The sequence below is a fragment of the Mesoplodon bidens genome (assembly GCF_964165515.1).
Source record: "Mesoplodon bidens genome assembly, chromosome: 2".
In the NCBI taxonomy this organism is placed as follows: domain Eukaryota; kingdom Metazoa; phylum Chordata; class Mammalia; order Artiodactyla; family Ziphiidae; genus Mesoplodon; species Mesoplodon bidens.
Window position 1 is genome coordinate 175,537,780 of NC_138177.1, and position 14,974 is coordinate 175,552,753.

At 53.6% G+C, this 14,974-nt stretch overlaps 1 protein-coding gene across 3 annotated transcripts in view; it reads right to left on the minus strand.

Moving 5' to 3' along the window:
- The window catches only part of KAZN (kazrin, periplakin interacting protein), a gene marked incomplete at its 3' end in the record, with an annotated part of 474,913 nt that overhangs the window by 64,337 nt on the left and 395,602 nt on the right, over nt 1-14,974 (minus strand). For all 3 annotated transcript variants that reach the window (XM_081255919.1, XM_081255920.1, XM_081255921.1), the window contains exon 3: nt 1,544-1,680. In XM_081255919.1, the coding sequence (XP_081112045.1) occupies nt 1,544-1,680 (137 nt within the window). The remainder of the gene's footprint in view (nt 1-1,543; nt 1,681-14,974) is intronic.

The window sequence follows — 14,974 nt, forward strand, 5'->3', positions numbered from 1 at the left end:
ACCTAATGTGATGACATTAGGAGGTGGGGCCTCTGGGAGGTGCTTAGGTCATGAGGGTGGAGCCCTCGTGAATGGGATTGGTGCCCTTATAAGAGACCCCAGAGAGCTCCCTTGTCCCTTCTGCCAAGTGAGGACATGGCAGGAAGTCTGCGACCCAGAAGAGGACCAAGAAAGCAGGCAGCCGGGGGTTCCCTTTCCTCCTCTCTGCTTCCACAGGTTGTTGACTTAATGCCACACTCTGTCTGCAAGTGACAGGCCCGGGGAGGCCAACTTCTAGGGACCCAGCTCACCTACTGTAGAAGGACAGGCAGGGGAAGCTGGGGCCCCTGCTGCTCAGGGCTGGCACCCAGGGCACCCAAAGCTCCAGACCAGTCAGAGGCTGTGGGTCCCTAGCTGAGGGAGCTCCCCCGGGGCTGTTTTCATCCTGGAGAGGAAGGGATCTGTATACTTGGGAGGTGAGAGGGCAGGTCACTGGTAAACACCAAAGTGGGCCGTGGGGCTGAAGCTTTTAAATTCAAGTGCCATCTCTGACAGTCTAGCTCAGAGGGAACACGCGCATGAATGCACTCATGCAACCAGGCCACAACCACTGGGAGAACCACTCAAACCTCCCACGGCCGAGGAAACTTAATGAGCTTCCCACCTCCGTTTTCTCCACGGAGTACATGCAAACCTTGGTCATAGCTGTTGTCATGTGGTATGATGTACTTGAAGGGCAGTTTTCAACAGTTTTTCCGCCCCGCTCACCAGAGGTTACAACTCTCTCCCTGCGGACACAGCAGCTTACTAAGGCTTGCTTCATTGTGCGGACTGACTCTTTTTTCTTTAAGTTTTGGGACCCTCTTCAGCATGACCACAGCACGTATACCAGACAGATATTTACTGAACCAAAGTCCTTGGTCATCTGACCAGAAACTCCTGCTCACCCCACAGAGCCCAACCTATATGTCACCGCCTCTGTGAAGCCTTCCAGGACTCTCTCCCAGGAGGCAGCATTTCCTGCTGTCTCATTGTTCTCCCCAGCCCCTTCTTCACACTCTTATTTGGTACTATTCGTAAGACACAGAGCTGACCGTCACTGAGCACTTAGCATGCACTAGGCGCTATGCTGAATGCCCTGTATCCATCAACTCATACGGTCCTCATCACAGCTCTGCAAGGTCTGCACCACGATCGCTGTTTTGCAGATGAGGAAACTGAGGCTCTGAGAGGTTAAGGGAGATGCCCAAAGGCACACAGGTGGGGCACCGGGATCTGAACCCAGGCTAGCCGGAATCCAGAACACACACTGTCACTGACGGCGCGTTCCTGTCCAGGCTGGTTTGCCCAGGAGACGTGGAGCCGTAACTAGGGGCTGTGCCTGTTCATCTCAGCGCCCAGACCTGGGCCTGACAAGGGGCCTCCCCAAGTGAGCATAACGGGACACGAGCAGTGCATCTGTGTTTTGAGATTCAAGGCCAGACCCTGTGCTGGGTGGGGGAGGGGCAGTAATGAGGGGGCTGGTGGGTGGGGGGAGGGCGAGGGGCGGGGGCTGCGTGCTGACCTTGCGGTGCTGCTCGTAGTTGCGGATGAAGTCGCGCAGCTGCTCCTCGCGGCTCTCCAGCGTGGCATACAGCTGCTGCATCTGGCTCACCAGGTCCGTCTTTTCACCCTTTAGGCGCTTCCGGTCGGCTTTCATGGCTGGGGGACAGAGAACCGAGTTAGTTCCCGAGATCCTAGCCGCCTGTCACCCCGAACGCTGAGAAGGGACCCCGTCTCCTTCCCTTTTATGAAGAGACGAGGAAACAGGGTTCAGAAAGAGGAAGTTTCTCTCCCAGGCTCCTATGTTACTCAGTGGCATTCCCCAGATTCAAACCTAGGCCCGCCTATCCCTAGAGTCCCAGTTCTCATTTCTCAGTTTTACTGACCCAGCCAGGGGAGCAAGTCCTTGACTGTCCCCGCCCTGAACTGCGTAGGGCCGCAGAAGGAAAGAGCTGGAGGCCTGGTGAGCTTGTGACCCCCCTGCTCCCCCATCGCTACCCACGGCCCAGGAAGCTGATGGGATCCTTTACTTCCTGCTGAAATGAAATCCCAGGGCCCAGTCTGAGCCCAACAGAACTCAGCCCAGCCCAACAGTCCACTGTCTGCTCCATCTCCTTCACAGGGAAAAGTGTTTGATTAAAAACACGCAGCAAGTTATGACACCAAAAGTATGAGTAACAGGAGAAAAAACAGATACACTGGACTTCATCAAAATTAAAAACTTTTGTGCTTCAAAGGACACCATCAAGAAAGTAAACAGTGCAAGGAATGGGAGAGCAGATTTGTAAACCATATATCTGATAAGGGGCTTATATCTGGAGTATATAAAGCACTCTTACAATTCAATAATAAAAAGACAAATAACCCAATTAAAAAAATGGGCAAAAGATCTGAACAGACATTTCTCCAAGAAATAGCCAATAAGCACTTGAAAAGGTGGTTTACATAATTAGTCATCAGGGAAACACAAATCAAAACCACAATGAAATACTACTTCATACTCACTAGAGTGGCTAAAATATAAAAAGAAGACAGTAACAAGTGTTAGCGAGGATATGGAGAAACTGGAACCTTCACACAGTTGGTGGGAACGGAAAATGGTACAGCCTCTGTGGAAAACAGCTGACAGTTCCTCAAGTGATTAATCATAAACTTCCCCCATGATACAGCAGTTCCACTCCTAGGTGTATATCGAAGAGAACTGAAAACGTATGTCCACACAGGAACGTGTATACATATGTTCATAACAGCTGTAATGATAACAGCCGAAGCTGAAACAACCACATGTCCGTCAACTGATAAATGAATGTTTAAAAATGTAGTACATCCATATAACGGTATATTATTTGACAATAAAAAGAAGTAATGATTCATGCTACAATGTGATGAATCTTGAAAATATTATGCTATGTGAAAGAAGCCAGTCACAAACGGCCACGTGCTGTATAATTCCATTCAAATGAAGTGTCTAGAATAGGGAAACCTATGGAGACAGAAATTAGATTAGTGGTTGCCTTGGGCTGGGGGCTGGAGATATGGAGGTGTAGCCAAAGGGCATGATGCAAATATTCTAATACTGATGTACATCTCTGAATATAATAAAAACTATTGAATCACATACTGTAAATGGGTGAGTTGTATGCTATGTGAATTGTATCTCAATAAAGCTGTCACACAGACACACAGACAAACAGACACACACAGACATGGTGCCCCATGTTCCACACAGCCTCCTAGCAGCAGTGTGGCTTTTGCTTCCTCCAGACTCTCCTCACGACGGCACTGGCTCTGTACAGAAGGGAGTGGAGACCGGCAAGCCTGGGCTTGCGCAGGGCGGGCCCCACTGACTTCCCCAGGGCCCCCAGAACTCCATCCCCTCCCCGCTCTGTGGAGAGAACACTGAGGAAGGAACTGTAGAGGCGGTGGGGAGGGGTCAAAGCAACTCCTTGGCTCTGGAAGCTTCCAGCCTGAGAAGGCACAGAGTGGTTAAGTAATTTGCCCAGAGTCACAGAGCCACATCTGACTCCAAGGCCCAAACACTTGACCCTACATTATGCTGCCTCTACAGAGAAGCCCCCAAACCCCAGAGGGTCCCAGCCCCACGGCTAGCTGAGGGCAGCGATAGGGGGCAGGCAATGGCGGTGTCACCCCATCTTGTCCCGGCCAGTGAACCTGCAAACTCAGCCTCTGACATGAAGAAGTATGGCATGAGGACCGAGGACCCTGGGCTCTGGCTCGGTGCCTGACATAAGCTGCATCTTCACCCCCTGCCTCCACCCAGCACCGCCCTGTAGAACAGGGTAGAGGCAGTTCAGCTGGGGCAGTGTCGTCACGTGCAAGGAGCCCTGGGGAGACCCCTGCAGTGGGGACCGCAGGTCTTGGGGGGCCCTTTAAATTCCAGCTTTGAGCTTCCTGGCTGCTGCAGCTGGACTTGTCCCCTTCATGGCCAGCTTGGCGGAGCAGCAGCTTAGGTCAGTCACCGTGGCCGGAATTCCAGGCCTGACTCTGGGCTGGACCCTGCCAGGCTGCAGACCGAGAAAACACAAAGGCTGAATCTCACGGAATGATGCCAGGTGAAGATCACTTAAAAACGAAGACGAGGTGCCTCTGGAACCATGGTGTGAACCAAGAAGCTTCTGTGCCGTCTGCCCAGCTTTTCAGAAGCACAAATGTCCACAACCCACCCAGGAAACTCACGTGGAGGACCTGGGAGCGCCTGGGGACGCCCCACAGGCCTGAGGTGGGAAAGTGGGCGTGTGTCCCCATCGAGCCTGAACATCCCCAAGTATCCAGGTGCTGTCACCCCAACAGATGGGGGGTCCCCTGAAGGGGGGAACAGGTATTGTAACTCTTTAGGGAAACAAGGCACTGAGCCTGACAGACTCCTCAAGAAATAATTTAAACTACAGACACACAGCTATGAAAATTACACAGTGGAATGCGTCCTTCCTTTGTCATAAGCATGCTTTTATTTCTCCTTCAAAACCCTGTTTGACGATCTCCAAACATCCTTAATGCAAGACGAGGTGATGGTTCCACGAGCATGACGCTCTCTCTCTGTGACCAGCCTCCTTCTGCCTCGGCCCCAAGCTCCCCAGCGCTCTGTTCTCCTTCCCGGCCACCCAGCTTCACCCAGGTGTGTCCCACGCCAGCAGCTAGGCCACTGGAACCACTGCCATGGTGATGGGTGATGTCATGCCCAGTAGACCCTGCAGGAGACCAGCCTGGCTCCTGGGAATGTGGGGACTCTGGGGGTGAGAGGGAGGGTGTGCAAGGAGGCACTGATTTTTCTAACTCAAGGAGGCTGGATGTTTGCATAAGCTGGAGGGTGGAACCAGGGCCCCAACCATGACCCCAAGACGATGGCGCTTCTCTGGGGCCATCACTCTCCCCAAGCTTCTGAGGTCTGCCTTTCCACAGCAGACACCCTCCTCTTTCCCTGGCTTGGGATGCCATAGCCCCTAACCCAGATGCGAGGCAGGGTGGAGCCGTGTCAGCCCTAGTTTAACTTCTGCAAATGCGACTCTTGGCGGGTGGGGACCAGAGAGAGCAGAAAGGTCCCTTGACTCCAGCCTTGGGCAAAGCAGACCCCCTCCTCCAGTGCCCAGGTGATGGGAGGCCACAGCTGACAGGCAGAGAGAACAGCGCAGGGTAATTCTCGGCTTTTGAGCTCCTGGGGGTCGTGGGCCTGGAGAGTAAGGGATTTTACAGGGAACGCTGAGCACGAGGGGCTCTCTCCTTATGCACCGGGGCAGCGCCTGCAGTGAGAACCTTGCCAGGCAGTGAGGGACCAGGCTGTCAGCTTTCCCCTCTCCCAGCCTCGGTTTCCCCCCAGGATGGGCGTGCTGGACTCTGTGAGCTTCCTTTAACTTCCGAGGTCCTAGATGACTTCGCCTTGACCACTGACCCCTACAAACATGTCCATGGCCTTGGCCAACACCACACAGCAGGGCGGACGGGCACTGGTCTGGGGTCAGAGGATCTGGGTTCTGTCCCTGGCTAGAGTCCTAACCACCAGACGAGGGAATTCCCTGGCTCTGAGACCTCGAGCCAATCACGTAACCTCCCCAAACCTCAATTCCTTAGATATTAGAACAATTCCCATGTGCCAGGCACGGCTCTCAGCCCCCCAATGGGTTTTTGTCACTTAATTCTCACAACGACCTTTTGCAGTCAGTCCACATTATAGATGAGGAAGTGGGCACCCAGGGAGATTAAGGAACATGGTCAAGCAGTGAGTGGCAGTGCCCACCTGGCCCTGGCACCCTCCTGTCCCACAGCTTTGCTGGCTCCCAAATTGCCAACCCTCAGCAAATCTGCACAGCCCGGTTGGCCTCATCTTCTCCTCGGGACTTTGTGCTGGGGGTAGGGCTGCCCCTGCCTTATGGAGGACGGAACTAAGGCTCAAAGGGTTAAATGACACACCAAGACCCGCGCAGACCCTGGACTTGCGTCCTTGGTGTCTGACCTTGAACCACTCACGCTCCTCCATCACCCCTACTGTGAAAGCACATCGTTGTGAACACAGAACCTGCATCAATCCATAAAACCAGTGGATGATCCAAATATTCACACCAGTTACTCGTGCTACAAGATACTGTTTCTGCAGCTGTCTTACAGTCCCAAGCGGGGAGGTTTCCATTAAAGGGGTTTTGACATTCTTATACGCACCCCATGACTGCTTCGTGACTGCTGGAAGGAGGGTGTGTATGCATGCATGTGTGCGTCAGCAGCTCTGAAGGAATCCTCCACCAGCCACCCCCTCCCGCTTACAGGATCCTCAGCCAGCCCAAGGCATGGTCTCATTCCATGAGGTCAGATTTCCCATTAGTCTGAGCTCAGAAGACTGCTGGCCTGCTTCTGGATGGTCCACGGCCAAGAGCCCTTGTGAAAATTCCAGCCTGGTGGACCCCTGACAAACATTGGATCAGTGGTGGGGAGGGGTGGCCAACAGGGTCAGGCGGACCTCAGCCTGTGTATGACAATCCCAGCTGCCACCAGCAGGGGGCCCCCCTTTCTTTTCCACTCAACATTCCTGATCAGCATCTACAGATTCTGGGAAAGGACGGGTGGGTAGGTGGGAGCCAGAAGGGCTTGGCAAACCACTCTGAACACACACCCACCAAAATGTTCTTCCAGCTCAACTTCCCTTTGATGGGGAAACTGAGGCTCAGAGAGGGAAAGAGTATCAAATATCACATAGTGAATAAGCCCAGGTCTCCTGATTCTTAAGCCAACACAGTTGGGTTAAAAGCATCGGCTTTGGAGTCTGCCTATCAAAATTTAATTATCTGTAGAATGGAGGATGAAAGTATAATCATTTCTGCCCTATACAGAACAGACTGCCATATCTTGAGTGAACCGTCAGGTAGGGACCTTGAGCACTGGGGAGAAGAGAACCCAGAAAGACACAGCTCCAGATTCACAGAGCCCTGGATTCCAGTCTGGCCTTCACCCCATCCCACCTGGAGGGTCTTATTTGCATGTCACTTCTCTGAGCAAGCTTCCTGAGCTGTTAAGCTGAGGATGATATTCTCTACCTTTAAGGCTCTATGTGACATTACCCAACACCGGAATACAGCAGGTGCTCATTAAATGTTAGCATCGTTTCCTGTCATTCAGCTCCTACGCCTGCACTCAGGCCCCCAAAAGTCTCAGAAGATACAGGTTGACTTGGCTGACAGGCTGGATTCTGAGAAAAGGACCAAAGGAAGAAGCCAGGGCAAGGAGAAGGAGGCCGCAGCCTAGGGAAGCAAGTTAAAGATCCCAGACTTATGGCCCTGGGATGGGTATAGCCTAGTTCATCTTGCTTTTTCCTGTTTGAGGGCTGCATAAGGTGAGTTCAGAACGGGTCAAGGTTCAACCTACTTTACAAAGGTTAAGCAGACTTGCCCCATCAGGTAGTGCTTATGTAGCAAAGGAAAGCCAACCACTCACTTGGATAAATGGCAGCCACTGGTGGTGACCGAGAAAACTGTACCCGCTGAGCCAGGTCAGATGTGAGCTTGGCTGGGTGGTCTGGGGTCTGACCTAGGGCAGCTCCGTTCCTCACAAATGGAAACCCCCCTTTTATTCTCACTGCCAGGTGAGGTGGGTTGACCAGCTCACATGGCCAATGAGAGGCAGATCTGGCACCTGACCCAAGTACTTCAACGTTCAGGCCCATGATCTTTCTGTAATCCCCCATAGCTCCTCTCTCCAAGTGCAGGCTAAAAAGTTAGGCAGTGTGACCTTTCCAACCTCCTGCCTAGGGCAGGAAAGGAAACTATCTGGAATACAGGTTCTCATTTTTCAATCCTGTGTCCATGCAGACATGACTAATCAACCAGGCTCTATAGGAACCTGGGTTGATTGGGGATGTCTGCCATGGGACGACGGGAGGCAAACGCAGATTTGCCAGGTCTGCCTCAGACGGGGAGGCAGATGCCATCACTGACTGATCAGAGTTGGCATGTTTGAGAATGATTTGGTGAGCCTCTTCTGGGTCAATGCTGTGCCAATTACCACTGCACTCCATGGAACCAAGGTCAACTCCGTTTAACCAAAAGAGAAAGAAGCAATTCTCTCAACTGGTAGAAAACCAGTCCATTCACATCAATGAGATGGTGGTAGACAAACTCCAACCTGCAAGCTTAAACGTGAGAGAGCAGACTATTTCCCTCAATTGGGTTAAAGGTAGATGAAGGATTACTGAGTTTACTTACATATTTTTATGTCCACCCCAAAGAGCAATATAAGCTCCTTGGGAGCAGGGACCTGGCCTCCCTTGTTCACCACTGTATCCCCAGCATCTAGAACAGTGTCTGGCACATAGTAAGTGCTCAGTAAATACCAGTGGATTGACTCTCAAGTGAATGACTGAACAAAGTAGACAGCCTGGGAAGGAGTGGGGACCTGGTCCACAGCCATCACTGAGCAGCACCCAATATTTCCAGGGTCCCGGGGGCAGAGAAGGTTCTACTTCCCTTTATTCTGTCTCTCTTTGCCTTCCGGGGTGGGACACGGCAGGCTAATTTCCCTGTGGCCCCTGATAGGACCCCGAGCCCTGATGCTCTCAGGGCTGACTGCAACATGGCTGCAGTTCTTGCCAAACTACCCAGGGCTCTGTGAACCGTGTCCACGGCCACTTCACGTTGTCCCTGCCACGTCCCAGCAGGACACAAGGAGACTCAAGTGGACCAAGGCTTCCCTGCTGCCCCAGGGCACCTGCAGAATTTTAAGGAGTTCAGGGCTGGGGACAGACCCCAGACACTGTGCTTTGCACAGGAGCGAGGTGTCTGCTTCTCCCACGGAGCTCCCCTGCCATCAGCCTGGCCACGGCTGTGCCTTCCCTTTGCCTCGAAGAGGCCACCCTCCTGCTCGGCTCCCTCTGCCCAACTTGGGGGCCCCCTGAGCCGGCGAGGCTGCCATGTTTGGCTAGGCAGGAGGCTTTGAGACCAGGTCTCCCTTCAGGACAAGGGCCCACTCAGACGTGAGGGTTCTTGGACCGTGCCTTGCACTGGATTTCTCCCAACATCACATGAACATGCAATTCTCTTTCACATCTTTAACAGAAAAACTGCATGTGACCCCTCTTCCCCTCCAGCTCTCATTCCACTTCTCTTCTTCCTTTCGGAGCAAAGAAGTTTGGAAAGACTGTGCCCCCCGTGCGTCCATTCCCCTCATGCCATCCTCTCTGGCATCTTCTCCAGGTCACTGATAACCTCCAAGCCACGAGCCCCACCGTTCTTGCCTATGCGCTCCTTGGCGTGGGGGACGCTTCTCTGCGCCCTCCCAGCCCCTCTTTCCTGGCTTCTTCTCCCGTCTCTGGCTGCTGTGTCGTGGTCTCTTGGCTCCCCTGCCCTCACTCTGACCTCCAGGCATCAGCGGGCTCGGCCCTCCTGTACCACGGTTTCCTGGCTGGGCTCATCCAGCTTCCCAGCTTTAAATCCACCCATATGCTGATGCTTCCCAGCCTGGACCTCGCCCCGAACTCCACCCTCAGAGCCAAGAGCCTCCCACACCAGGTGTTTGACAGCATCTCCAACCTCACACGTCCAGGAGTGAGTCCCTGACCAGCCCCCTGACAACCCGCTCCTCTCTGTCTCCCCAAACTCCGTTCATGGAGACCTCGGCCTTCCCGCTCCTCTGGACCCAAGCCCCAGAATCTTCCTTGATTCTGTTTCTCTCACGCCCCACACCCAAGTCATCAGTGAGCCACGTCAGCTCTGCCTGTAACATGTTACCAGAATCTGGCCACTTCTCGCCACTCCTCGGTCCCCACCCTGGTCCGTGTCACCACCATCGCGTCTCTGCATCATGCAGTGGCCTCCTAACTGGTCTCCCAGCCCTTTAGTCTACGTCAACTCAGCAGGGAGTCTCCCCTTAACATGCAAGTCAGATCATGTCACTTCTCTGCTCCTCCCCTATGGCCCGTCTCACTCAAGGGCGAGCACAGTCCTTAGAATGGCCCATCAGGGCCATGTGACCTGTCATCCCCCCCACCCCCACCTGTATCTCTGTGATCTCCCCAACCGCCCCTGCCCCACTGCTTCTCGCTGTTCCTGGTTCATGTACATTGCCCGTCCCTCGGCATCTCTGCGCTGGCTGTTCCCCACCTGGAGCATCCTCGTCGCCCCGCCCCCTATGCCTGTGGCCCATTCCTGCCTCCTCCAGGTCTTGACTCAAAGGTCAGTTTCTCAGCAAAGCCTTCCCTGGACACCCTCCTCATTCCGTTCCGTTTTTTCTGCTTTGAACTCACCACCATCTAACACTACATATTCTGGGTTTATTGAGGGGAAGTGACGTTTAAGTATCCCTGCCTTTCGGCTGAGGAATGCCTGCCCTCCTCCCCTCTTCAGAATTCAGTGCAGCTTCTTTCTGGGTTTCCAAAGCCCATAGCTCACGCCTCTACTTACTGAAGGGAGCCCTGCCCGCCCCATAGGAAGGTACACCAGCAGCCTGGAAACCAGACCAACAGCTCAGGGCCTTCCCACCTCCCTAGAAGCTGCTCGAAGGCAGGCCCTGGGCCTCATCCGACAGTCTTTCCAGGAGCCAGCACTAGGCACGGGTCTGTTCAGGTGAAGAAAGTGGGGGGGAGATGACTTGGGGGCTTGAGCAGGGTGGGGAAGGGGGTGTGCTCATAATTGCCAAATTCTCAAGCTGCCCCTCCCTTCCCTGATTCTCCAGCCTAGGGGCTCAAGAGAGGACCACCATAACCAGGGTGGAACACACAACTGCCACAGGGCCCTGACAGCGACCATCGGTAAGAAAGGAAGAGCAGGTGGGGCCTAGAAGGCACACCCAGCCTGGAACAGCAGCTGTTCCATGACTGAATGGGGCCCAGCATTGCCATACCTGTTGTCTCTTCTAGAAAATTCCATACTCTAGATTATCACAATTTTTATGTTTTAAATATCTCCTTATTTTTCAATACTGGCAATTAATCATACTACCCAACCACACCTCTCGGCCTTGCATGGGGGCTGGACTGCTAATCTGAGCAGGTGTCCATAGAAGAAGTAACAAGGGAGAGATCAGGGTCCAGGCACAGCTGAGGAACCAGGCTCTATACAGAGACCTGGGGTTGAAGCCCAGCTCCACCATTCACCAGCTATGTGACCTTGGATAAGTTCCCTAACCAACATGTGCCTTTTTTTCCTCATGTATAAAGTAGGATAACAGTTTCCACATCATTCTACTGTGGTAAGCATTAAAGGAAAGCAAAAGCTCTAACTGCATCTGAGGGTGATTGCTTGCCTGTGCTTTACCACCATTCTAAGTGACAGTCTAACAGTCAGAGTCATCTCAGAGGGGACCGGGCGGTCCTGGGAGGGAAGAGGCACCCTGTTGTGGGAGTGTGAGCAGAGGATGCAAGAGCACTGGGGGGAACGCTGTCTCGGAGGCCGGGCAGGGGGGTGATGGGAGGAGGGATGCGTGCCCACTATTAGCCACCTGGAGAGTGTCCACCTCAAGCTCAGGGGCCCAGGGGCTCCCAATGGGAAAAACTTAATTTTTTCGGCCATGCCACACGGCTTGCGGGATCTTAGTTCCCTGACCAGGGATCGAACCCAGGCTTCTTGCAATGGAAGCGCAGAGTCCTAACCACTGGACTGCCAGGGAATTCCCCCTGGGGAAAACTTTAGATGGGAGGGTAAGGCCAACCCCCAGGAGGGGATCAGACGCCTGCAGAGAGAGTATAATAAGAGGTGCTGGTGACTTCCCTGGTGGCACAGTGGATAAGACACCACGCTCCCAAAGCAGGGCGCTCGGGTTCGATACCTGGTCAGGGAACTAGATCCCATGTACATGCCACAACTAAGAATTCACATGCCACAATGAAGGAGCCCATCTGCCACAACTAAGGGGCCCACATGCTGCAACTAAGGAGCCCGCCTGCTGCAGCTAAGACCTGGCACAACCAAATAAATAAATAAATAAATTTTTTTTTTTAAAAAAGGACTTCCCTGGTGGTGCAGTGGTTAAGAATCCTCCTGCCAATGCAAGGGACATGGGTTCGAGCTCTGGTCCGGGAAGATCCCACATGCCGCGGAGCAACTAAGCCCGTGCGTCACAACTACTGAGCCTGCGCTCTAGAGCCCACGAGCCACAACTACTGAACCCACATGCTGCAACTACTGAAGCCCACGAGCCTAGAGCCCGTGCTCCACAACAAGAGAAGCCACTGCAATGAGAAGCCCGTGCACAACATGAAGAGCAGCCCCCACTCGCCGCAACTAGAGAAAGCCCGCACGCAGCAACAAAGACCCAACACAACACAGCAAAAAAAAAAAAAAAAAGTGCTGTTGGGGGGCATGGGAGCCCTTTTCAGGCTGTTCATGGTCCTAGGTGGGGGCAGGGGCACACTGTTGCTGCCACCCACCCGTCAGCTCTGAAGACCTCAGAGCTCAACCAGAAACCTGCAGGATAAGTGGCAGGTCCAGGAATCCAGGCCCCCACTTCCTGCCAAGGGAACTGGGAGGCCGGGGGCGGGGAGGGGGAGGTGTTTGTTTTCCAGCCTCTGAAGGCAAGTCCAGGAAAGTCCTCCTTCCTCCAAATCACCACTAAAAATAGTGGCCGGGGATGGGCCCGGAACTGTGACATTCCCTAGACTCAGGGGGCGGAGATTTCTGGAAACGCAGCACCGGCCCACAGGCCCCATGCCCCACACAATGAAGACTATTTTTCAAGGCTCTGTGTTGGTGTGTGAGGTCATTCTCAGGCAAGACGATGGCGCTGGCTAGGCCCTGAGAGGAGGCAGGGAATGCCAGGGGACAGGGAGACAGGACACCAGGGTGCAAGCCAGTGTGCTGTGTGGCCTTGGGAGGTCACACACCCTCTCTGAGCTTTGGTGTCACACTCTCAAGATAGTCTAGCAGGCCCTCTAGAACCTTCAGAAAGCTGCCCTGGGCACTTTAGTTTGGGGACTGGTCTCACTGTGCCTTCTCTCCAGCAGAGACCCAGCAGGGCTGTTCAAGGTTAGATGCAGGCGGCAAACTGGTAGCAACGATCAGCCTCTTCCCAGGCAAGTTCAGAAGGAGAACGACCAGAGAGCAGGCACCGGAGCTAGACTGTCTGGGTTCAAACCCAGCTTGGCCACTCACTAGAGGTGTGACCTGGAGCAAGTCATAGATCCCAGATTTTCACACTGTAGAGGAGGGATAAATACTTCCTACCGCAGCCCATGCCCAACAAACACTCATCCATGTTCACCAAGGTTCCTGCATGGAAAAGTTACACTGTCTGTAAAAGCTCCAGGCCGGAAACTGCCTGGGCAACTCTGAGCAGAAGGGCTGTACCCATTGTGGTCCCTTCACCAGAGCACGACTCCATGGAAGGAGAACGAGCGAATTACAACACACACAACATGAATGAACCACAGAGAAGAAATGCTGAGCCAATGAAGCCAAACACAAAAGCGCATATTCCCTATCACTCCCTTTACGGCACGTGAAAAGGGCAGGATTAATCCACGTGCTGAGAAGTCAGGAAGGGGCTCTCCATGGAGGGCATGGCAACAGGAAGGGTACCCAGGAGAGCTTTCAGGAAGCTAATGACGTTCTACTTCTTGATCCGGGGGCTGGGGAGGCAGAGGTGTTCAGTCTGTTTTGATTCACCAAGCTGTGAATTCACTTGCGCTTTTCTGCAGATATGTCATATTTAAATAAAAAGCTTTAAAAACAGCCTCCACCTCACAGGACTGGCTTTGTACATGCAACGTGCCCAGAGCGGTGTCGAGTGTAGGGGGCAGTGCTCAGTAAATACCAGTTCTTATCGTCCAGGGGGAGGCGGCCCTCATGCCATCGGGGGCACCCCATGAGTTGCTAGTGAAGAAGGGCTGCTCCAGGTATGGACGAGGTGTGCCTACGTGAATCCTGCAGGACTCCCGGGGCTCGGGAAGGAACATGAACTTGGGGTTGGTCCTGGATTCAAAGTCCAGCTCCTTCCCGCATGGGCAAAGATGATACCTTCTGTGTGCGACTGTGGTGAGAGTTAAGGGGCAAGACTTCCATGAAGACATGAAGGTCAGCGTGGGCATCCCCAGCCCTGAGGGGCAGGGGGAGGGGGGAGGCAGATGACCGTGTAGCAGCAGTTACCATTTACTGAGTGTTCTTTATGGGTTAGGTTAAAACATCTTGTAAGTTTCACTAAATTTTCTTTGCAACAATCCTGTGAGGTAGTTACCATCATGATCCACAGCATACAAACCAGGCAAGTGAGGCAAGGATCCGTTAGGCTGACCCAGCTGGCAGGTAAGTGGTGGATGCAGGATCCAGCCCAGGTGTCTGGCTCTGAGCTCCTGCTCTTCGTCCAGGTGGTCAGTGGCAGCTGTAGCATGGCTGGGGTGGATGCTGGCCTTGGTCGTGGGGAGGAAGGGTGTCTGGTGGCCCCATCTCACGAGATCCCAATTTCCTTCAGGGCCCAGGCCTTTCTGGGGGACCTGCTGGGTCACCTCAGAGAACTGGGAGGGTGGGGGCAGGGAGCTGGGACAGCTCCTGGGAAAACAGGGGTCCAGGTGGGGGTCACAGCAGGACATCAAGGATTCAGGTGTTGCTCTGCCTCCCACTGGCCGTTGCCTTTGGGAAGCCACAGGACCTCTCAGAGACTCAGTGTTCTCCTCTGTGGGATGGGTACAATGAAACCTGCCAACCTCATAGACTGAGCCGTGACTGAATGAGCTTTATAAATTATTGAGGGCTTCAAAAGTGTGAAGACGGCTGTTCCTATGAGGGGACAACTTGCCTGGGGGCTGCAGGTGCCCACCTGTGCCGTCTGGGCAGGTACGTCAGTCTACTTCTGGCATAGAGGGTTAACCAGCTGCCATGGCCTCGGATCTGAGCCCCATTCCCAGATCAGCTTTCACAGCCACAAAACTCACATTCTGATCTTCACCGACTCCTAGGAAACTCGCTGAGACTTCATAATTTGGCAGAGGAAGAAAGGGTTGTTTTTTATCGACCTCTTAAAGTCTCAG